This window comes from Balaenoptera physalus, assembly GCF_965194825.1.
Source record: "Balaenoptera physalus genome assembly, chromosome: 3".
Classification (NCBI taxonomy): domain Eukaryota; kingdom Metazoa; phylum Chordata; class Mammalia; order Artiodactyla; family Balaenopteridae; genus Balaenoptera; species Balaenoptera physalus.
This window is the reverse complement of record NC_138890.1, coordinates 114,192,935-114,217,377: the sequence shown is the minus strand read 5'-3', so window position 1 is coordinate 114,217,377 and position 24,443 is coordinate 114,192,935. Positions and strand designations below refer to the sequence as shown.

Here is a 24,443-nt window from a genome sequence, read left to right as displayed (position 1 = left end):
CTTCATCTGGTACATAGCCCTCTGCCTTTTCATCTTGTCTGTCTTTCTGTGAATGTGGTTTTTGTTCCACAGGCTGCAGGATTGTAGTTCTTCTTGCTTCTGCTGTCTGCCCTCTGGTGGATGAGGCTATCTAAGAGGCTTATGCAAGTTTCCTGATCAGTGTTGGGCTTTTGAATGAATGTTTATTGAATAAAATATTATCATTCTAGTATTTTTTAAATACGAAGAGCTTTTTAGTTTGTATTAATAGTTCAGTATTCCAAAATATGCATTTTACTTGTGACAACACAATTCCCATATGGTGTTCATTATTTTCATAGAACTTCTCAAAAGTCATTTGTATTAAATTAAAATGCTTAACGCTTAGTGGATTGAAATTTTAACTAATCAGATATGGCTTTTATTCCTGAAAGTTCCTGTTGACTCTTTCCAAGATGATAGGTGTAGCACAGTAGAGTGTCAAGGAAAGAACTATTGGCTCCAGGTATGACTGCTTCTCACTTACTGTATGTTCCTGGGAAAGGTTTTTAATCTCTAGGTTCCTAGTTTCCTTATATGTCAAAGAATTTTATAAATATCAAGTCACTTATTTTAATCCTCACAACAAACCTGTCAATAGGCACTATTATTATCCCCATTTTACAGTTGAAGAAACTGAGGCACAGGAAAGTTAAATAATTAGGCAAAGGCCACACATCTCATAAGACATCCAGTCTGGCTGCAGAGCCCTGTTCTTATCCACAATGCTGCCTAGGAATATACTGGGACTTATTGCTTCTTAGCTTTTTACCAGGACAAAGCTAGTCTGCCGAAATGGATTTGGGAGACGCTGACATGAAGGTAATAACTAAAGCCACTCAGGGGGAGGAAAAGTAGACAGTGGAACTGTCTACAAAATAGAACTCTAGAAAACTTCAAAAATGAAGAAGTAGGCAAAGGAAAAAGAGCAGAGAAGCAAAGAAAAGGAAAGAACTGACCAAAGGGAGTCTTCCAATGAGGCTGACAGATCACGAAAGATCATTGGAGAGAATTCCCTGGTGGTCCAGTGGTTAGGATTCTCCCAGGGCCTGGGTTCAACCCCTGGATGGGGAACTAAGATCCCACAAGCCCTGCAGTGTGGGAAAAATAAAATAATAATACTTGGAAAGCATCTTTTGGATTCAGTGATTCAGGAGTTGTGAGTGACCAAAATCATTAAATTGTATAGTTTACGTGGGTGTCTTTCATGATATGTAAAGTCTATCTCAGTAAAGCTGTCTTAAAAAAAAAAACAAAAAATGTCAGGCTTGCCCTGGAAGTGCCATCGCAGTGGAGCTGACAGCTCATTTGCCAGGTTTCTTCCACAGCACCCCAGCTCATCAAGAATTCTCAGTGCAAGGCCAACGACATTTCTCTGTTCCTTTGTCACTTGATTGTTAAAAAAAAAAAAAGCCAAATGAACATTAAAAAAATTTTTTCTCATTTGCTTTTTAACCAAACCATGTTCTTTGTCCCCAGAGTAAATTTTCTCACTCCACCTCCCAGGACTTCATTGGAGTTTTCAACCCTTTCCTCCTTGCCCTCCACAGTGGAGCCGGCAAATCAAAGTGGCTCACTGGCCAGCCTCTGCCTTCGATTGTGTTCCTTCATGTCTCCGTGGCCTGCTGTGGCTTCCAGTCTGGTAGTGTCTCCCCCAACACTCACACAGTGTTATAAGACATACACATAAGCAGAGGCAGGCATGGGGCTCACTTCTTCCTGGCATTATCGAGTACATGTAAAAATAGACACAAGCGCCGTACCTTTGCTCACATGTCTGAGGCCCTGGCTCACCATCTTGCTCTGCTCCTTACAGGGATCTTATCGCTGTGGGCCTTGTAAACCAGGGTACATTGGTGATCAGACGAGGGGATGCAAAATGGAAAGAAGCTGCAGGAATCCAGAACTGAACCCTTGCAGCGTGAACGCACAGTGCATTGAAGAGAGGCAGGGGGATGTGACATGCGTGGTAAGTTGTTTGCTACTTGCTTTATCATTTTCCCCCTTACATTTGAAACACCACCCCTCTCTGGTTTCTACTTGCTTCAGGGTAAAAGTACTCAAGAACGAAAGCAATTCCATCACAGTAAACAAAGGATGTAGTAATAGCAGAGTCAGCTGAGTTTGTGGGGAGCAATCTGAAGTCCACCTAACCATCAGCCACCCTCTTTCTCTCCCTCTTGGCCGTGGGTCGGCACCATCCCCTTGGGCACCCCGGTGGTGGAGCCCCAGCCCCCAACCACCCTCTATGGAAGGCCCGAGAAGTGAGCGGCCGGAGAGGAAGGAGCCTCCTTCCCTCCCTTCCGACTGCTGCCCTAGCTGCTTGTTTATATGAACACACTGATGCGATTCCTTACTGTCCTCACCCTGAGGACATCCAGTTTCAAAATCTGGCCTAATACTCCAGGAGGTGAGCCGCAGTGGAGGGGTGGTGGGCTGCTCTTATACGCCCTGGGAGAAAAACCTCCCGTCTTCCGCAGCACCCTCTGTTCTCTGTGTCCACCTCGGCCAGGTTCAGGAGTGGCTCAGTGGATGCTCACTCTCCTTCCCATGCGGTTCCCCACCAGGGAGCCGGCCCGGGGAGGAGGAGGTGGGTAGAGGGCAGGGCACTTGCAGCCTTGCAAGGGTCTCCCGCCAGGCAGGTGTGTAGTGGGCCCTTGGCGAGGAATGGGGTTCATTCCTGCCATCCATCCTGCCCCGGAGCCCTGGGGGATCCTAGGCGCTGCTAAATCAGCCGTCTTCAGCCGCTCACCTCCTCCTTCCTCCCCAGGGAGCCAGGCCCTTTAGAGTTGGGGGTTCATAGGTTCATGGCGATCACGCTGAGCGGCAGGATGGATCCTGGGAGACTTTTTCTCTCTTCTTTATACCTCAGACTCAGACTTCCTTACCTTCATGTTCTCAGAATTTTCTACAATGGGCATATCACTTTCAAATAGGAAAAATGAGAAGAATCAAAACTAAGTTAGAGAAATAACTGTAATGACACCAGCTCTCTCCAGCAACACAGATAATTTGTAACAAGATACTGATGAAGGAATGAGCTGGGTTCAAGGGGGAGAAAAAAATCAACAGTTCCTCTAATTCCTGTTGATGGGGCATGTTTATTCCCACTGAGAGGCAAGCGTATATCTATGTTTAAATCCTCATTTTCTGTGAACAAATTAACGATTCCCCTGGGATGGTGGGAGATGAGGTTCTTAATGTGGTTTTGAATTTGTAATAAGGCACAGTGACAGATGGTAAAGGATTAATACACTTGGTGTGACTACTAAAATAATTTAATCTGCCAGAAAATGGCTCATTAAAAACATACTTGTTCCTAGAGGAAATCTTTTCTTCATTAAAATGAGTCAAGGACCATACCCCATGGCTGAGCTTTCCAGGCCTTCTGAAGGCCCTGCTGAAGCAATTGAACAGAAATAGGGGTCGTTACTGGGAGGGGTGTCTTTGGATCCTGCCTTCTACATCTCTGGTTGCAGAAGGGGGGTGCGCATGATTGAGAACAGACAGGCTACAGCTTAGGAAGTCACTGGTCTTAAATCACCTTATTTTGATTAATGAGGGCAGGAAATTTAACATTTACTCATGTAAAGTTTCTTTCCTTGGCCCTGTTCCCCCGACTCTTACCCACCCCTGCCTTGCTGGTTCCCTGTCATTTTCCAGGCCCCCTTGTCTCCTGTTTCTTCTGCTGTTCTGCCTGCCTCTCCTCGGGCACCCATCCTGCTCCTGAGCTGAGCTCCTAGGTACCACCTCATACCCAGGACACCACTTATGGAAGGATTTCCTTTCTCTTGGGTTTATCATTCATCCTTTAGCCAGGCCAACTATATGGAATATCAGAGGGAGAACTCAAAGTGCATGTTAACCAAATACATGTGGCAGAAAACATTGAACTGGGACAGTCTTGAGTTCAAGTCCCAGCTCTGAGACCTTGGGCAAGGCACTTAGCCACTCTGAGCTGAGTCGACTCTTTTGTAAAATGGGATAGTGATGACCTTGCAGCCTCACTGTAAGGACTGGAGAAAATGCCTGTAGAGTCTGGTATAAAATAACTGTTATTTTAATGCCTCTTCTGCTGACAGTGAAGGCTTGCTCTCAGCAGCTGGTGGTGGCACGGAACTAGGGTAGACTTTTCCAGAAACGTAGAGAACACGCAGACCCAGCACTACACCTGTGGGAATCTTCACCTGTTTAAAGTTATGAGTGGAGGTAAAGCACTTTGGAAGGTTCCTGCTATGGTGGAAATTGATCTAGAAGACCATTAGATTCAGAGATACGACTGTGGCTCCAGAATGCTGAGGAAGGGGCCACAGCAGCTGCTCCACCCTTGTGTGCATTCATTTCCACTGGGAGAATAAATTGGATAATCATATGGAGAACATTTTGACAATAATTCAAAAGTACGAATACCAATACCCTTTGAACCAAGAATTTCATACTAAGAAGCCAGTACATATGCAGAATGATAAATGTCCTCGAATTCTTTGTGGCAGCATTGTTTGCAACAGAAAAAGGTTTTAACGACTTGACACCGACCAGTAGGGGACTGGTTGAATTAATTGAGGTGCATGCATTCCACTTTATGTATGATATATCTGTGCCCATTAAAAAGGAAGACACAAATCTACATGTGGTAATATGAAAAGAGCTCTAAGATATCATGTTAATTTTTTAAAAATCAAGGTACAGAGCAGTGTTTATATGTGTGCCACCAATTGTGCTGAAGGACAGAAAGAAAAAGAATGTATGTGTGTTTGCTGGTCTCTGCCCAGCATGTCTCTGAAAGTATTCATGAGAGCAGATTGCCTTGATTCCTGAGCCAAGGTGCAGGAGCAGGAAGGAGTTTTCACTCTCCCTTTGTTCTTTTTGAATTTTGAACCATTGGACTATTCAAAACACAGTTTAATAGTTTTAAAATCCTACCAACAAAGCTTTCTGGCCCTCCCTGTGGGGATGCACACACTGGAGCAGAGGCCCCTGTCAGACCCCGGCCTCCCACCAGGCTCAGCTCCTGGGCTCCTGACGGGTTTTCCCTTCACAGTGTGGGGTTGGCTGGGCTGGTGACGGCTACATCTGCGGAAAGGACTTGGACATTGACAGTTACCCTGACGAAGAATTGCTGTGCTCTGCCAGGAACTGCAAAAAGGTAAGGGGGACGAGCAGGGGAAAAACACACACACACACGCACGTGCACGCACACTCAGTCTGTGGCTTTCCAAAGCCACATCTTATATGGGGCAGAGGTTCTGTGGGTTCCATTTAAAATTGTATTTTTGAAGTAGCTGCATCTCAAATGTAGCAAAACAGCCATCAACAATAAAGCCAGACAGGTAGGGACTTCCCTGGTGGCGCAGTGGTTAAGAATCCACCTGCCAATGCAGGAGACACAGGTTCGAGCCCTGGTCCGGGAAGATCCCACATGTCGCGGAGCAACTAAGTCCCTGCGCCACAACTACTGAGCCTGTGCTCCAGAGCCCGCGACCCACAACTGCTGAGCCCATGTGCCACAACTACTGAAGCCCGTGTGCCTAGAGCCCTACTCCGCAACGAAGAGTAGCCCCCGCTCACCGCAACTAGAGAAAGCGTGCAGCGATGAAGACCCAACGCAGCCAAAAATAAATAAATTTGTTTTTTAAAAAAAGCCAGACAGGTACAGGCAGAAATAGTTTTTGACTTAAGACAGATGGAGATGGGGATGGGGGAAATGGGGAGAAGTTGATAAAAGGGTGCAAACTTTCCGCCATGAGGTGAATAAGATCTGAGGATCTAATGTATAACATGGTGACTATAGTTGATAACACTGTACTGTATAGTTGAAATTTGCTAAGAGAGTAGACCTTAAATGTTCTCAGCAAAAAAAGTGGGGAGATAAACATGTGAGGTGATGCATATGTTAATTAACTCAATGGGGGAATCCCTTCACAATATCAACGTATATCAAATCATCACATTATACACTTTAAATGTCTTACAATTTTATTTGTCAGTTATACCTCAATAAAGCTGAAAAAATACAAATGTAGATGTGTCTCTGAGCTGTGTTTCTCCAACTTAGGACAACTGCAAGTATGTGCCAAATTCCGGCCAAGAGGATGCAGACGGAGATGGCCTTGGAGATGCTTGTGACGAGGATGCTGATGGAGATGGGATCCTGAATGAGCAGGTAGGTGCCTGCTTTGCTGGGAGGGCCTATGAATTGCCACGTACCAGGGATGGTGGAAGAAAGGCCGTGAAGTCAACTATTTATATTAATCATCCCGATTGTCTGTTTCCATGCCTGCGTTCCCATAGCACTGCAATTTTTTATTCTAAGATTCTGAAATGTTTATAAAACTGATGAACTTGGGCCTCCTGAGTTGCGACATCTCATGCCAGTCGGGGGAAGGTTGGCTGGCCTCCACCGCAGGACCAGGCACACAGTGGGGATTCAGTAAAAGTCAGAGTTAATGTCGGTCTTTTGATCCTTTAGGATAACTGTGTCCTGACTCACAACGTGGACCAGAGGAACGGTGACAAAGATATCTTTGGGGATGCCTGTGATAACTGCCGGAATGTCCTAAATAATGACCAGAAGGACACTGACGGGGATGGAAAAGGAGATGCCTGCGATGACGACATGGATGGAGATGGTGCGTTTGTCTTGCTTAGTCTTTTACTTGGGACTCACTTGTCCTTTTTCCCCTTGTTCTCTCTTAGGAGCAGGAATAGAATGACTGACTCTGAGGGCCTTCCCGCTCCAGGGGGTTCTACATGGCCTGTGCCTGGCGGCCCCAAGGCCCACTTGTTTCTGTGGAAGAAGAACCCTGGTGTTCTGGGAACTCTGCATCATTGCCAGAAACTTTGTAGGAATCCCTTCGAGCAGTGTCTTGTCAGGGATGTGACTTTGTAGGGCATCTGTCTTCCCAGACTGTAGCTTTCCTCCCTCCCCACCATCCTTCTCATGCATAAGGGTCCTGGAAGTGGAGGATTGAGGTAGAGGGGCTGAGCAGGGTCATGGGCCGCAGCCCTGGGTCAGGCTCCTCCTGCAGAGAATCGGGCATTTCCCAGGACACTGGGAAGAGCTGTCAGGCAGGGCAGCTGCATCACCCAGCTCCAGGGTCCACTGAAGGGGCCTCGTATTGTGGTCTGTGTGAATAGCACCTCTGGAGCACAACTCTGGAGCCTCACAGGCCGTGAGGAAGGACGTTTGTTTCTGTATAGCTTCCGTAACATATAGATGACTATCATCATAGTATAGGCTGGATCCGATAGTTTCTGTAAAACATATCACAACACAGGAACTTGAAGGAATTTCCTTTTAGAAATACACTACACCCACAACTAACCAACACACACCCCACACTCCAGACTATTCACATGTCTCTAAAACACGACCCCGCCTTCTATAAGCCTGACTGATGGTAAACCAGCTCAGCAAAACAAACAAAAAATGCCCCGAGTTGTAGCATTTGCCAGTTTCCATTATGTAAATACCACTTCCACCATCACTGGTTCCAAGGTACCAAGAGGAGATGACATGATTGAACGGGAATCTGGGGAGAAATGGGTATGACTGGCCTGACTCCAGCACACCACTGCCTGAGCCCCGGGGCCCTTGTCACAGCTCACACACCCGTGAGGTCCTCCCTCTCCAGGGTCGACCCACCTACCCCTCATGACCCCCTCATCCGGTTGCAGTGATAGCCCTTGATATCTTCAACAATTTCTAACTCAGTGGATAAATGCCTCAGGTCACTTTTCTTTTTTAAGCCTCCCAGAATCCATCCTTTGACATTACCTCCAGGTAACTGCTGGAAAAGGTATGGCTCTCTGAGGATGACCCAGGCAGACATTACCTACTGTGTGCCATGTGCTGGCCTGATCTCTACAGCACCTGGAAGTCTGTGCTCCAGACCTTTCTGTGATGTTCGCCTGACTCAGGGAAGCATTCCTTTCTCATAGGAATAAAAAACTTCCTGGACAACTGCCAGAAAGTTCCCAACCATGATCAACAGGACAAAGATGGTGATGGCGTGGGGGATGCCTGTGACAGCTGTCCTGATGTCAGCAACCCTAACCAGGTTAGTAGGATCCAGGGGAATCCAAACTCTAGGCTGAACTGCCCAATGCAAAGACTCGTGTAAGACCCGTGTCTGGAAGAACCCGGCAGAGCCTGCCAGCCCAGTTCTTTGCTGTTGCCTTATACCTGACAGCAGAGGTGGTGAAATTGTATACTTAAGCCTGGAGGTGATGGGAAGAACATCACAGGAGATCTGAGGCCTTCTGGACTAACCTCACAGGCTGTGAAGTCCCTATGAGATTAGGAATAGGAGTTTTTGGGGTTTCTTAAAATTTATTTGGCTGTGCAGGGTCTTAGTTGCAGCACGTGGGCTCTTCATTGCTGTGTGCGGGATCTTTAGTTGAGGCATGCAGGATCTAGTTCCCTGACCAGGGATCGAACCTGGGCTCCCTGAATTGGGAGCACAGAGTCTTAACTGCTGGACCACCGGGGAAGTCCCAGTAATAGTTTAATGATGCCCAAAACAAGTTGTTTTTTTGCTGAAAGGAAAATGCAATGTGGAAATTAACCATTGGGAGCCTCATGTCCCTTTCATCCCCAAATCCCAACAACAGCCTATGTATGGACATTTCAGATTGGGTCCAATCAGCGATGTGCTGTTTCCCTTCTCTCTCCTCCTTCCTGTCTGGATAATTGGGTATGATGTGTCACTTATTTTTAAAGCCCTGAGAGAGGGGCATCATTATTGCCCTCTGACTCACTCCTATTCTGGCTCAATTCCAAAATGCAGAAGCAGAGCAAAATCTGTTTGCCTTGTCCCCGTGCCTGTGGCTGGCTCCCTTCCGACCCGTGCCAGAGTGCCACGTCTCCACCTGCCACCATGTGGCCCCAGCGCCCTTCTCCAATCAGCTCATCTGGTGTGTAGGCAGCCCATCCTTGGAGCTTGATATTTTGGAAGGCTTTTTTGAAAATTCAGCATTGTGCCTACACCAATATGGTGTTGTCCTTTTGCAGTTTGCACCACCCCAATTCCAGAGAAATAATTCCTGAGATCCAGTGATGATGGGCTGGGTCTGCCTTCTCTGGAACATTCTGTGCCGGCCCAGGGGTAAATAACACGTTTTGTTCTCTTTGCAGTCTGACGTGGATAACGATCTGGTTGGGGACTCCTGTGACACCAATCAGGACAGGTATGGCATGTTTCCCAGCTGCACAGGGCCGATGAAAATTCCAGAGAAAGTTTTCTCTTTCAGAGCTCTCTGTTGCCACCATGCTTTGGGATCTCTCTGGGCAGATTGAGTTGCTGGAGGGACAATAGCCCTGTCTTTGGTCAGGGTCACTGCACCTCCATGAATGGGGGAGTTGACGGTACCAGGAGGGGCCACTAGGCACTCAGGCAACTGAGACTCTATCACAGAAGAGGCGGTGTAGCATCATGCTTTAGAGATGGGCTCTGGAGCGACACAGCTAGATATAAATCCCAGGTCCTCCATTTACACATCAGCTTACCTTAGGCAAGTTACCTCATCTCTCTGTGCCTCCATTTTCTCATCTGTAAAATGGGGATGGAAATGGAATGTAGCTCTTAGGACCACTGTGAACGTTGAGTTAATTTATGGAAAGTACATATTACAGTTTCTGTTGCATAGATGTTAGCTCTTTTGCTGTTATATTCTTTCAGCTCAGGAAACCTTCACCATCATCCCAAAATAGAGAGCTGTCAGTGTGCTGAGGGAATCACTGTTATTTCATTGTCCTTGGAATTTTTTCTTTCGGTTTTCTTTATTTGGGTGGAGTTGTTCTATGCAAATGAATGTTGTCAGCCCTTCTAGCCCCACATGGATGGAGTCCTACGTTAAGACACGGTGCTGGATCAGATGCTATAGGAACATCAAAAATGTAGGCATGGCCAGCTCTGCCTTAGAGGTACCTGCCGTCCAAGACTCTAAACCCTTTCATCTCTGTAGGGAATCAAAGGGGCAGCAGGACAGGGATGAAAGAGGGAAAGGAGTCTAAAAGGCAAAGCAGGAAGAAACGTAGCTGCCCTTCTCAACCTCTTCTCAGAGGCTGCCCTACAGGCAGCAGCTCCCAAGCCCAACCTTGCTCAAGGACAGCTCCTATCAAGTCCCATCTCTGTCCTTGTGCTCCGTGTCCTTGCTGCACAGTGCATGCCAGCTAAGTGAACGTCAACATACTTCTCAGTCTCTGAGTCTCAATTTCTTCATCTGCGAAGTAGAGAGAACTAAATGCCAAGTGATGGTAAAAATGAAAGAATGTAGGTAAAGCTCCTACCTCCAGTGCTGGCCCTCAGGTGACCTGCAGAAAATGGTAACTGAGGTATTATTGTCATCACAGCATGAGGAGAGGAGAGGCAAGTCGGTGACAGTCTGACATAGGATGTCTCTGTTTTCGAGGGGAAGATGGGACTGGTACCCTGACAACTTCCCTCAATAATGTACATCAAGAATGTTCCCTGTTGCAGGTCATCCTGCACTCTCAGTGCCATCTAAGTGATTTCTAAAATATCCCGTCCCACCAGCCTCTAGATTTTCTGCCTGAAATAAATAACTCATTCCACTACATCTTAATTCCCACAAACTTGAGGACAGAAACTGCTTGGTTTTGCATAAAAATGTTCAGGGCTATATGGAATGGCTGCTAATGGAAATAGCTCAATCTTATGATTTGGAAAGCAGCCCTGCCACATGCCCAGGAATTCCACTGTTGGAGTTCTGTCACCTTCTGCCTGTCGGGGTTGACCTCACTTTCTCTGGGGCCCATCTGGGAAGCACTGGTCTGAAGGGCATGGACTGGCCCCTGGCTTCCCTTCCTTGTCCCGTTGTGGACGGCATGGGGCAGTTGCTGGTTCAGGACGGGCTGTGGGTGGCGCCCGTGAAAGTAGTATCTGCTCTAATCCAGAGTAGCCGTGGGAGGCCTCCATCAACTCAGGGAAGCCTGGGGACAGGGCAGACTCACCCTCAGGTGGCCGTTAGGCCTGGAAAGAAGGAATGTCGGGTGGGCAGAGAACGAGGGTTTCTGAGAAGTGCGTTAGCCCAGGGCCGAGCCCAGCCTACGTGCTCAGTTCTTGGGAAGGGCGGCCCTGCTGTTCCTGCCCTTCTCCCTGTGCATTCACATCTGACGCTTCTCAGGCTTACTGGCCGGGCATGGTGAAGAGTCATAGAAAAGGAAACACCACAGGGCTTCCCAAGAGCCAGGCACTTAGAAGTGTTTTTCTTATATTAAAACGTAACATGCAGAATTCGAATCACTTAATCATTTAGTCCTCCTAACAACCCTGTGAGGTAGGCTGTCGTTATTCCCGTGGTACAGGGGAGGATACTGAGCCATAGCGGGGTAAGCGTCACGTCCGGGGCCCCAGGCTGGTGCGCAGCTGAGCCAGGACTCACAGCGGGCAGTTTGGCTCCACTGCCCCTCACTTTGTTCCCCTCCCACTTTCTCTGTCGGGGATCACAGTCGTGCCCGGGGACTGAAAGGAGCATCTGGTCACAAAATCACAGAAATTGGCCCTTATTTTGAATAGAAAATGATCTACTTGTTTCAACAGGTTGGAGAAGTGGGAAATGGTCTCTGAGGCCCATAAGGCAGCCTCATCTAAGGACCTGTGGGTCTGATAAAAGACCAAGCCTGGTTAAGACCCCGAACCCAAACTCTCCCTCCTGAGAACCGGACTCTTCGTGTCCTCTGCTGAGCTGGGACGCAAACCCCCTCTCCTTTCTCCCACAGTGATGGAGACGGGCACCAGGACAGTACAGACAACTGCCCCATGGTCATTAACAGCGCCCAGCTGGACACTGATAAGGATGGGATTGGTGACGAGTGTGACGACGATGATGACAACGACGGCATCCCGGACCTGGTGCCGCCTGGACCAGACAACTGCCGGCTGGTCCCCAACCCTGCCCAGGAGGACAGCAACAGTACGTGGGCTCAGCCCAGGGCTCCCCTCAGCCGGGCACGTGGTGGCCCAGCTCTGCCAGGGCAGGAGCTGCTCCGGCGCAGCCCTGGGGTGAGACCACGCGGGGCAGGGGAGCAGCCACGAGCCCCCCACCGGGGCTCGGAGAGCCGCTCCACCGTCTTGCTCGCGCCTCTCACCAGAGTCACAGAGCAGGAGCAGGAGGGAGGGGAGGGCCCCGCAGCCCTGCGTGATGCCTGATGCCTGCCGGGGCCACGCTGTTAAAGAGAGGTACGCCCAGAGCCAGAAATGAGACAGCAGAGTGGTGAGGACGGTGGTGAGCATGGAGGTGCGCTGGTGAGGCCACGCCCATCCCAGTATGCAAATTCAGATTTTAATACCATCTGCCAGCTGGACAGAAGACACTGGGCGATATTCAGCCTAAGGATCACTGTAAATTATTCTTAGATTTTGGTGGCCATAATTTCCCTGCTTTTTATGCGTCATCGTCCAGAAAGTACTGTAGACATTTGCTTATGTAAGGTCAGGCTTAAGATCCACCAGCTGGTGAAACCCCTGTCCTAGAGGACAGCCAGGGTTTCCTGTCAGGTCAACTTTGAAGTGTACTTTTTTTTTTAAGATTTTTTTTTTTTTTTTTTGATGTGGACCATTTTTAAAGTCTTTATTGAATTTGTTACGATATTGCTTCTGTTTCATGTTTTGGTGTTTTGGCTGCGAGGCATGTGGGATTTTAGCTCCCCGACCAGGGATCAAACCCACACCCCCTGCCTTGGAAGGTGTAGTCTTAACCACCGGACCACCAGGGAAGTCCCTTGTCAGGTCATCTTTGGACAGTTGCCCGCCACTCTGTCCCTAGGAAGTCCTTCTGATCACCTGCAGTGGGGTTCGCTCGCCTGCAGTGGGGTTCGCTCGCCTGCAGTGGGGTTCGCTCGCCTGCAGTGGGGTTCGCTCACCTGCAGTGGGGTTCGCTCGCCTGCAGTGGGGTCCACTCGCCAGCCCACCACGAGGACTCCGGGGCCGGCTCAGACACAGCTGATTCCAGGACTCCTCTCTCCACGCGGAGCTGGCTCTTGGGCTCTCTCTGCTCCTTGCCCAGCCCCCTCCCTGTCCCGGAGGGGGTGGCTTGGAGGTAGTAGGCATTACTGAACTCCCCCCCCTCCTCCTCCTCCTCCACCCCCGCAGGTGACGGCGTGGGGGACATCTGCGAGACAGACTTCGACCACGACCATGTCATCGATCGGATCGACGTGTGCCCGGAGAACGCAGAGGTCACCCTGACCGACTTCAGGGCCTATCAGACGGTGGTCCTGGACCCTGAAGGGGACGCCCAGATCGATCCCAATTGGGTGGTCCTGAACCAGGTGAGGGTCATGCGGTTGGCACCGGCTCAGCGTTGCCTCTCAACACAGGCCCTTCTGAGAGTAGTGGGTAAATTTTGCGGGTGCCGACCTCGAGCCAGGCACTGTTCCACGTCGTGTTTGTTCCTCTCAGCAGCCCTGTGACAGAGCTCTTTCATTAGCCTCGTTTTACAGAGGATGAGCTCAAGTGTTACAAAGCTTGAATGATTACTCAGGGTAGCACTGCAGGTAAGCAGCTAAGATTGCTGGATTTGGGACCTAGGCAGTCTGGCCCTAGAGCCGTGCTCCTAATCTCTGCAGTACATGCTCCTGTGTGTCCTCCTCCTTGTGGCCCTAAAGAAGACAGGCACAGAGAGGCTTAGTAGGTTTTCCAGTGTCACCCAGGAAGTCACATTCATTAGAAGCATATGTTCTCTAATTAAGGGTTTATTGACTCAGCTTAAGTGACAGTTTTAGCAAAACTATTTCTACTTAGCTTTGAGGGTTTTTTGTTGTTTTTTCCTAAGTGTACGCTTTCTTTGAGCATGTAACAAGGTAGAGCAGTTCCTCAGATAATGAAATCTTTACATGGAGGTCTGAGGTTCTGGGCTTCTTTGAGATTATTCTACCCACTCTAAGGTTAATCTTAACCTCTTCAACTCTCTCTGCAGGGCATGGAGATCGTGCAGACCATGAACAGCGATCCAGGCCTGGCAGTGGGTATGTGCAGGGCCTCATCACCACTGGTGCAGAATTCACTCTTTCCAGCTATCGTGTGGCTTGTCTGTTTTTCTCATCTATTTTGATCTTTACAGGGTACACGGCTTTTAACGGAGTGGACTTCGAAGGGACCTTCCACGTCAACACCCAGACGGACGATGACTATGCTGGCTTTATCTTTGGTTACCAAGACAGTTCCAGCTTCTACGTGGTCATGTGGAAGCAGACAGAGCAGACGTACTGGCAGGCCACCCCGTTCCGAGCTGTCGCAGAACCTGGCATTCAGCTCAAGGTACTCATCTCCCTTTCTTCTGGGCCCTTCACCCGCCTTTTAAATTCTGTGTTCGCCCATATGGCATTTATTCATCTAAGGAATTGATGCATTCCTGCCAGCATTCAAGTTAGTTAGGGAACACTGGAGCCCATCCAGGGCCTTGCCTTCACTCCTGCGTGCAAGCTACATGCTTCCCTCGGGATGACTGATGGTGAGAATGTCAGCCCCAGTAGGGCCCAAGAGGTGGGGAAGATTTGGAGGTACAGCTTAAGGCACACTCTTTTGGAAACTGGCTAATGTGTTTCCTCAATGGGGCCAACTTTGTACAGGAGGGCTGGAAGGCTACCTCTGTCATTCCTGCTGGGAGGAGAGGCAGACTTCAGAGCCCTCATTGGCCAGATGTGGGGAGCAATGGATTTTCAGCAGGAAAAACATGGACTGGGTTAGTGGAATACTGGCCAGGGCGGATTACTGGAAGGTTGGGGGGAGCATCGCAGTAGAAATGGCACCTAAGTGTTTATGCTTTGTGTCCAGATCCAAAGCCACCAGACTGTAACCGTGAATTCCCACCCCATCACCACCCCAGGGATGCGGGGTGCAGGAAGGGTGGTCTCTGTGCATTCTAAGACCTCGCTCGTGTCGTTGTCCAGGCCGTTAAGTCTAAGACGGGTCCGGGGGAGCATCTCCGCAACTCCCTGTGGCACACCGGGGACACCAGCGACCAGGTCAGGCTGCTGTGGAAGGACACCAGGAACGTGGGCTGGAAGGACAAGGTGTCCTACCGCTGGTTCCTGCAGCACCGGCCCCAGGTGGGCTACATCAGGTAGGTGCAGCGCCCCCTCCTCCCTGTGCACTTGAAGTAAAGCGCATCCTCCTCCTGCATCGCGGAGCCTTCGCTTCCCTGAGCAGAGGGTCCCCGAGGACACGCTGGAACCTCAGGCTCCCAGAAAAGAGGTGGGAGGACGACACCCGGCTCAGACTGACCGCCTGGATGGTAGGGCCAAACTGGGGGTAGAAGGAACTTCTGTGGGGGAGGCCGTGGCACTGGAATGGTGATTCCCCTCTGCCACGCTGACCCGTGTGAGGTGAGACGTGCACTGACTCTCCCATCCGCATCCCCGTGTGTTCCCTCTGGGCCCTGTATCATCACTTACCCACAAACATTTCACGCTGCAGTGAGTCCCTCACGGTCTGATAAACTCCACGAGCGCAGCACCCATGTCTCATTTTATCTTGGTCTCCCCAGTGCCTGACACAGTGACGGCACGTCCCACCCTCGGCATGAACTGACCCTCATGTGAGCCGATGTAATCTGCCTTATTTCCCTGTAGGACTATATTATTTAAAAAACAAACAAACAACTGTTCTCAGAAGCTAGGATGCCTTAGCACTACATCTTTCTTTGAAATTTAGTCGGTGTACTTTTCTCTCTCATTCCTGAAACTTACAGATCAACACCCATGCCAGCTTATGTAGCACTTTTAGGAAGGGTGCTGATTACTTTCTCCTGACCGGGGGCAAGGAAGCTGCTGAGTGGAAAAAAGCGAATCATGAGGGCTAATTCATATTTTGTCCTTCTTTGAGACATTACATCAAATGTAATCTGTCGTCTCACAGTAAGATGATCATGTTCTCAGCCCTATTAAGCTTAATGCCCCTTTTTTATGACGTATTTTGAAATGCCCCCTCTGTGTCCCAAAATGAAATCATAGAAAATATAACCTACCTGCACATATTATTTGAGAGAGTCAATCTGATCCCTAATAGAGAAATAATAATTTATAACAAAATCATGTAAATGCTTGGACACAACCACACCCAACACAGAATGAGACAGACACTGGCACCTGTGCCTGGAATCACTGCAGAGGCAATGTCCTACTACAGATTGGTGTGTTGTGGACACAACAGTGGTATTGCCAGCTGTGATGTGACTTTCTAAAATGGTGAACAGCTACAGAGAAGGACAAATATCGTATGACATCGCTTATATGTGGAACCTAAAAGGTACAAATGAACTGATTTACAAAACAGAAGTAGAGTCACAGATGTCGAAAACAATCTTATGGTTACGGGGGGGCGGGGAAGGGATAAATTAGGAGGTTGGGATTGACATATACACACTACTGTATATAAAATGCATAACTAATAAGGACCTACTGTATAGCACAAGGAACTCAATATTCTGTAATGGCCCATGTGGGAATAGAATCTAAAAAAGTGGATATATGTATATGTATAACTGATTCACTTTGCTGTACAGCAGAAAGTAACACAACATTGTACATCAACTATACTCCAGTAAAATAAGTAAATAGTGAACAGCTTAATTTTTAAACAAAACAAAGTACAGTTGACCTTTGAACAATTCAGGGGACCAGTTCCAGGACCCCGCCGTGGATAAAGATCTGCAGATGCTCAAGTCCCATAGTCGGCCTTCCGTATCAGCAGCTCAGTATCTGCAGAGTCAACCACCTGTAGATCACATAGTAAAGTAGTATTTGGGAAAAATCCACATACAAGTGGACGCATGCAGTTCAAGCCTATGTTGTTTAAGGGTCGACTGTACTCAGTTTCTCAATTTACCCTGGAAAATCAATACCAGTGCAAAAAATACTTGATGTTCACAAGTGAGAGAGAGTTAGGTTCTAAGCCCAGATAAACAACAGTCTCTCCACCCACCCAGGGGTCTGGAGGAGCACCCCAAAAGTGTCTGGATGCAGGACAGGTTTTGATTGTTCTCCCCAGGGCCTTGTAAGCCACCCAGCACCCCTGGCCTCTGTCACTAAATGCCACGATGACGACAGCTCAAAATGCTCCCACAAATTTCTAAAAACCCTGCTTAGGGAGTGCTGTCCCTCCCGAGGAGAATCATTGCTCTGGGATTCCACCAAACGTTATCAGTTCGACCTAGAGAAAAGCAGTGGTTTTCAAGCATGATGTCTGGACAAGGTAACTCACTGGGCAGTGAAGTCACAAAGCCTCTTGGTCCTGAGTCGTATTGTGGTTTCTCTTTAACTCATCAGCGAGTACCCATCGAGTTGAACTCGGTGCCCAGCATCATGCTAGGCCTTTGGAGAGACGGAAGAGGGGAGGTGTGGACAGGTGCTCCCTGACCTCATGGAGCTTCCAGTCTCGTAGGGAAAGGGGAACACAGCAGCGGGAGCACGATCCCGGTCTGCGAAAAGTGGAGTATGAAACAAACAGAGCAAAGACGCAGGTGGATAAGAAGTGGGACCCCTAGGTCTTATGACAGGCGCTTCCCCCAACCTTGGTTTGAGACCCGCTCGTGGAGACCCGCTCTGGCTGTGTTGTCCGCAGGGTGCAGTTCTATGAAGGCTCTGAGCTGGTGGCTGACTCGGGGGTCACCATAGACACCACCATGCGTGGAGGCCGGCTCGGCGTGTTCTGCTTCTCCCAGGAAAACATCATTTGGTCCAACCTCAAATATCGCTGCAATGGTAACGTACATTCTTGTTACTGCATAATATTACTACTAGAAAAAAAATCAAATAATGCCACCCTATTGTATAGCACACATCCCTTCCAGAAGCCACAAGCTCATGCCACATATTCCCGAAACCTGAGAATCCCTGTGTAATCCAAGTAAAAGGTAGATCTCATTTTTCCTATTTGTGATAGATGAGGAAATTGAGCCCCAGAGAATTAAGCTGCTTGGCTTAGGACGTGGGTTCAGTGAGAGATTCAGGCAGGTTTAATTGACAGGCAGCCTTCATTTTCATACAGCTCACACGTAATCATAAACTCAAAATCCATTCTGCGTGCAAATTTTCTTTAGGCCTGTGAATGAGCACTCCTGGGCTTGAAGCCAACAATTTGCAAAGCAGCCTGCAGTAGAAGATGGCTGCCGGGGGGGGATGGCATGAGGTGGTGTCTTTGGGGGCCTGCTGGGTGGGCTGAGAGCAGCCCCTACAGGAGGCCTCCCAGCGTGAGATGCACCAGGATGCGGGCTGGAGGGAGCCCTCCTAATCCCGCTGTGCCTGTTCTCCTTTGCAGACACCATCCCAGAGGACTTCCAAGAATTTCAAACCCAGAATTTCGATCGCCTGGATAACTAAACCAAAGAAACAATCCGTGACTGCTTTTACAGACACTGAAACCACATATTTTTTAACTTCCTACAACTTTCTTTATATACACTGTGGCTTTCTTTTGCCCACCCAAATATACCAAACGTTTTATATGAATGTAGCAATAAAGAAGAGATAATTTCTAAAAACCGTGTTACCCAGACATCACTTGCACGTGGCTCAGGCTTTGATGATGTGTGTGCCGTTCTCTGTGGTGTCCACGTTCAGCTTGCCAGGGGATCTTTTTTCCTCAGACGTGAGATGATTGAGCGCGTGCATCAATCAAAAGGCTCAGGCCAGAGGTCTCATCTTCCGTCTCTCCAGTTAGCTTCACACAGAAGTCTAACAGTCCCGTGCTCACCTCGGCAGCCTCCTTATTCTGGGTAAGGAGCCTCAGAAACAAACACTGCTCAGGGACACCTTTCCTATGAAGACTTTTCCTGACCCATCCATCCTGGGGCAGATTTGTCCAGTTCCTTCTGTTACCCTCCCCACCTCACACTCACCTTCTGCCCAGCTTCTATGCCAGCACTTTCAACGCGGTTATTGTGCTTACTTATATATTTGGCTCCCCCTAGTGGAATATCAGCTAATTGAGAATTAAGGACCATGTCTTAACTACAGTCTGTATAATCTGAGTGCCCGGCATGGAGTAGATATCCAGTAAATTTTTGGCTGGCTGGCTGCACGAATGCCTCTTAAGTAATAAGGACAATAGCGTACATGGATCATGTAAGCCCTCCTACAACTCAGAAAGCGGCTCACAACATACACTCTATCTGCCGTGGTATCAGCAGCCTCGCTGTATGTACGGGACAGAAACGTGCCTGATTTTTGCACTAGCCTTTCTCCCATTCCATTTGTTAGGCAAAGATCCAGGCAAATTTTTATGAATTCCCTTAGATTTTTGTTTCAAGGAATATTGCTGGGAAGTAATATATTCTCCAAATTCTAAAATTCCTGGAAATATTTTAAATCATAAATAAAGGATAAACACTGTGACCACTGTTTTATTATGATTTCAGTAGTCAGAAAACACAGTGGCACATGCATGACCAATATGAGATGTGCAGGATTTCGGGCCACCTCTCACATGTAAAGCCTACAGATAGAGGTTGCCTCAAAAGTCAGGACTTAGACCTTCAATCAGGGTCTTCAGTGAGTGGACAGAACTTAGACCTGTCTACCAATTATTCCCTCTGCTGACACAGAGGGAATCTAGTCTCGCAGGCAGATCCTGCTACAGGAGCTGCCTTCCCAGGATCTCTGGGCCATATTGCTGTCGTGACACCAGTGGTTCCACATCTACAAATCTTTCCCAGTTCCAAAAAGCCCAGGAAGGAGAAGTAAATTCATATGGTTGGAGATTGTCATCTCTCAATCTTCCCCGCTTTCCTTGCTTTTTTGTATCCCACTGAAAGGTTATTTCCTGAGCCCTGAGGGCCTCCAGGAGCTCTCTGGCCCTCCTGGTCCCCACCCACTCTGTGGTAGAGCTACATTATACCTTTATAGGTATAAAAGGTATTTCATACTACAAAATTTTAGTGCGCTTTCTCTGGAGTCCTTGGCACTTTACTAGCAATATGTGATGAAGGCTACAGATCCTCTTCTTGGGGGATTTCATTCTAATCACCGAAGTACATGCCAAACCCTGTACCTGAAATACATGCATTTATAAGAGAAAAGTGTGTTAGCTGATCAGCTCTGGTTGTGAATCTGAGTTGAAGTCTTAGAGTATCTCGATCTGACTTTCAGTGAGACTGGCATGCTTATTAAAACTATCCTGTGCTCCTGTATTTTCCCCTACAAGCCTCCCTGAGGCTGGTGGAAAGAGGAGGCAGCCTCCCTTCTCTTAGCTGGGCAGTTGCTCCCAAAAAGCAGTATGTCCACAGGAAAATTTCTTTAGATAATTGATACATTTTTGTCTATGACCATGATAGTACCATGGGCTCACAGGAGATTTAGAACATAATTCCATACTTTAGAGAGCTTATTAACATCATATATAATAAGTTTTGTCTCCCCCAAAATCAGAAGGCAAATAGAAAAGGTAGACCCAGTGGTGTGCTTAATTAAACCAGCACATGCCAGCTCATGAGAGCTAATCAGTAAATTCTTAGGAACTTTGCGAGACAGTTCTTAAATTGTTGAAAATGTGAAATTAGCCATGGTGGGCGTATTTACACCACAGAAATTGGCAAACACTACAAATTAGATCTCCAGATTGCTGACTGCCAAACATTTACCAGCACACAACTGGGTACACTTCCTTATTCCTAGTCATTCTTCATCAATATCTTGGAAGCTGGTGTAGAAAGCTTGAAACTTTCAGAAAACTTCTTGTTTAAGAAGTAGAGAAGTACTCTTAGAAGTAAACGTAGGGAAGAAGCTCTTTGACACGGATATTGGCAGTGATTTTTTGGATATGATACCAAAAGCACAAATGACAAAAGCAAAAATCACAGAGCAGAATAAAGAAAAAAGAATGAAAAGAACTGAGGACAGTCTCAGAGACCTCTGGGACAACATTAAACGTGCCAACATTTGAATTATAGGGGTCCCAGAAGGAGAAAAAGGGACTGAGAAAATATTTGAAGAGATTAGAGTTGAAAACTTCCCTAATATGGGAAAGAAAATAGTTAATCAAGTCCTGCAAGCACAGAGAGTCCCATACAGGATAAATCCAAAGAGAAACACGCCAAGACACATATTAATCAAACTATCAAAAATTAAATATAAAGAAAACATATTAAAAGCAGCAAGGGAGAAACAACAAATAACACACAAGGGAATCCCCATAAGGTTAACAGCTGATCTTTCAGCAGAAACCCTGCAAGCCAGAAGGGAGTGGCAGGATATACTTAGAGTGATGACGGAGAAAAACCTACAACCAAGATTACTCTACCCAGCAAGGATCTCATTCAGATTTGATGGACAAATTAAAACCTTTACAGACAAGCAAAAGCTGAGAGAGTTCAGCACCACCAAACCAGCTTTACAACAAATACTAAAGGAACTTCTCTAGGCAAGAAACACAAGAGAAGGAAAACACCTACAATAACAAACCCAAAACATTTAAGAAAATGGGAATAGGAACATACATATCGATAATTACCTTAAATGTAAATGGATTAAATGCTCCCACCAAAAGACACAGACTGGCTGAATGGATACAAAAATAAGACCCATATATATGCTGTCTACAAGAGACCCACTTCAGACCTAGAGACACATACAGACTGAAAGTGAGGGGATGGAAAAAGATATTCCATGCAAATGGAAATCAAAAGAAAGCTGGAGTAGCAATTCTCATATCAGACAAAATAGACTTTAAAATAAAGACTATTACAAGAGACAAAGAAGGACACTATATAATGATCAAGGGATCGATCCAAGAGGAAGGTATAACAATTGTAAATATTTATGCACCCAACATAGGAGCACCTCAATACATAAGGCAAATACTAACAGCCATAAAAGGGGAAATCGACAGCAACACAATCATAGTAAGGGACTTTAACACCCCACTTTCACCAATGGAGAGATCATCCAAAATGAAAATAAATAAGGAAACACAAGCTTTAAATGACACATTAAACAAGATGGACTTAATTGATATTTATAGGACATTCCACCCACAAACAACAGAATACACATTTTTCTCAAGTGCTCATGGAACATTCTCCAGGATAGATCATATCTTGGGTCACAAATCAAGCCTTGGTAAATTTAAGAAAATTGAAATCGTATCAAGTATCTTTTCCGACCACAATGCTATGAGACTAGATATCAATTACAGGAAAAGATCTGTAAAAAATACAAACACATGGAGGCTACACAATACACTACTTAATAACGAAGTGATCACTGAAGAAATCAAAGGGGAAATCAAAAAATACCTAGAAACAAATGACAATGGAGACACGACGACCCAAAACCTATGGGATGCAGCAAAAGCAGTGCTAAGAGGGAAGTTTATAGCAATACAAGCCTACCTCAAGAAACAGGAAACATCTCGAATAAACAACCTAACGTTGCACCTAAAGCAATTAGAGAAAGAAGAACAAAAAAACCCCAAAGCTAGCAGAAGGAAAGAAATCATAAAGATCAGATCAGAAATAAATGAAAAAGAAATGAAGGAGGGCTTCCCTGGTGGCGCAGTGGTTGAGAATCTGCCTGCCAATGCAGGGGACACGGGTTCGAGCCCTGGTCTGGGAAGATCCCACATGCCACGGAGCAACTAGGCCCGTGAGCCACAGCTACTGAGCCTGTGCGTCTGGAGCCTGTGCTCCGCAACAGGAGAGGCCGCGATAGTGAGAGGCCCGCGCACCGCGATGAAGAGTGGCCCCCGCTCGCCACAACTAGAGAAAGCCCTTGCACAGAAACGAAAACCCAACACAGCCAAAAATAAATAAATAAATAAATAAATAAATAAATAAATAAATAAATAAATAATAAAAATAAAGGAATTCCTTTAAAAAAAAAAGAAATGAAGGAGACAATAGTGAAGATCAATAAAACTAAAAGCTGGTTCTTTGAGAAGATAAACAGAATTGATAAACCATTAGCCAGACTCATGAAGAGAAAAAGGGAGAAGACTCAAATCAATAGAATTAGAAATGAAAAAGGAGAAGTAACCACTGACACTGCAGAAATACAAAAGATCATGAGAGATTACTAAAAGCAACTCTATGCCAATAAAATGGACAACCTGGAAGAAATGGACAGATTCTTAGAAATGCACAAACTGCCGAGACTGAACCAGGAAGAAATAGAAAATATGAACAGAGCAATCACAAGCACTGAAATTGAAACTGTGATTAAAAATCTTCCAACAAACAAAAGCCCAGGACCAGATGACTTCACAGGTGGATTCTATCAAACATTTAGAGAAGAGCTAACACCTATCCTTCTCAAACTCTTCCACAATATTGCAGAGGGAGGAACACTCCCAAACTCATTCTACGAGGCCACCATCACCCTGACACCAAAACCAGACAAAGATGTCACAAAGAAAGAAAACTACAGGCCAATATCACTGATGAATATAGATGCAAAAATCCTCAACAAAATACTAGCAAACAGAATCCAACAGCACATTAAAAGGATCATACACCATGATCAAGTGGGGTTGTCCCAGGAATGCAAGGATTCTTCAATATACGCAAATCAATCAATGTGATACACCATATTAACAAATTGAAGGAGAAAAACCATATGAGCATCTCAATAGATGCAGAGAAAGCTTTTGACAAAATTCAACACCCATTTATGATAAAAGCCCTGCAGAAAGTAGGCATAGAGGGAACTTTCCTCAACATAATAAAGGCCATATATGACAAACCCACAGCCAACATTGTCCTCAACGGTGAAAACCTGAAACCATTTCCACTAAGATCAGGAACAAGACAAGGTTGCCCACTCTCACCACTATTATTCAACATAGTTTTGGAAGTGTTAGCCACAGCAATCAGAGAAGACAAAGAAATAAAAGGAATCCAAATCAGAAAAGAAGTAAAGCTGTCACTGTTTGCAGATGACATGATACTATACATAGAAAATCCTAAAGCTGCTACCAGAAAACTACTAGAGCTAATCAATGAATTTGGTAAAGTTGCAGGATACAAAATTAATGCACAGAAATCTCTTGCATTCCTATACACCAATGATGAAAAATCTGAAAGTGAAATTAAGAAAACACTCCCGTTTACCACTGCAACAAAAAGAATAAAATATCTAGGAATAAACCTACCTAAGGAGACAAAAGACCTGTATGCAGAAAATTATAAGACACTGCTGAAAGAAATTAAAGATGATACAAATAGATGGAGAGATATACCATGTTCTTGGATTGGAAGAATCAACATTGTGAAAATGACTCTACTACCCAAAGCAATCTACAGATTCAATGCAATCCCTATCAAATTACCAATGGCATTTTTTACAGAACTAAAACAAAGAATCTTAAAATTTGTATGGAAACACAAAAGACCCCAAATAGCCAAAGCAATGTTGAGAACGAAAAATGGAGCTGGAGGAATCAGGCTCCCTGACTTCAGACTATACTACA

General features: G+C 46.5%; 1 protein-coding gene and 1 long non-coding RNA gene across 2 annotated transcripts in view; one reads left to right on the top strand and one right to left on the bottom strand.

Annotated features, from left to right (window-relative positions):
* Positions 1-18,536, top strand: part of THBS4 (thrombospondin 4) — a 52,053-nt gene extending 33,517 nt beyond the window's left edge. Inside the window, exons 10-22 of the mRNA XM_082458080.1 lie at positions 1,835-1,987; positions 5,060-5,164; positions 6,074-6,181; positions 6,488-6,647; positions 7,960-8,078; positions 9,155-9,207; positions 11,762-11,955; positions 13,134-13,312; positions 13,960-14,008; positions 14,104-14,300; positions 14,933-15,105; positions 17,604-17,743; positions 18,300-18,536. Coding sequence (XP_082314206.1) covers positions 1,835-1,987; positions 5,060-5,164; positions 6,074-6,181; positions 6,488-6,647; positions 7,960-8,078; positions 9,155-9,207; positions 11,762-11,955; positions 13,134-13,312; positions 13,960-14,008; positions 14,104-14,300; positions 14,933-15,105; positions 17,604-17,743; positions 18,300-18,361 — 1,692 coding nt within the window. The 3' untranslated portion in view covers positions 18,362-18,536. The remainder of the gene's footprint in view (positions 1-1,834; positions 1,988-5,059; positions 5,165-6,073; positions 6,182-6,487; positions 6,648-7,959; positions 8,079-9,154; positions 9,208-11,761; positions 11,956-13,133; positions 13,313-13,959; positions 14,009-14,103; positions 14,301-14,932; positions 15,106-17,603; positions 17,744-18,299) is intronic.
* On the bottom strand, positions 15,630-17,593 carry LOC309659066. Its single transcript, XR_014262561.1, has 2 exons — positions 17,244-17,593; positions 15,630-16,757 (listed from the first exon to the last, which is right to left on the bottom strand). It is a non-coding gene; the product is annotated as an uncharacterized lncRNA (long non-coding RNA).
* Positions 18,537-24,443: the final 5,907 nt, after the last annotated feature.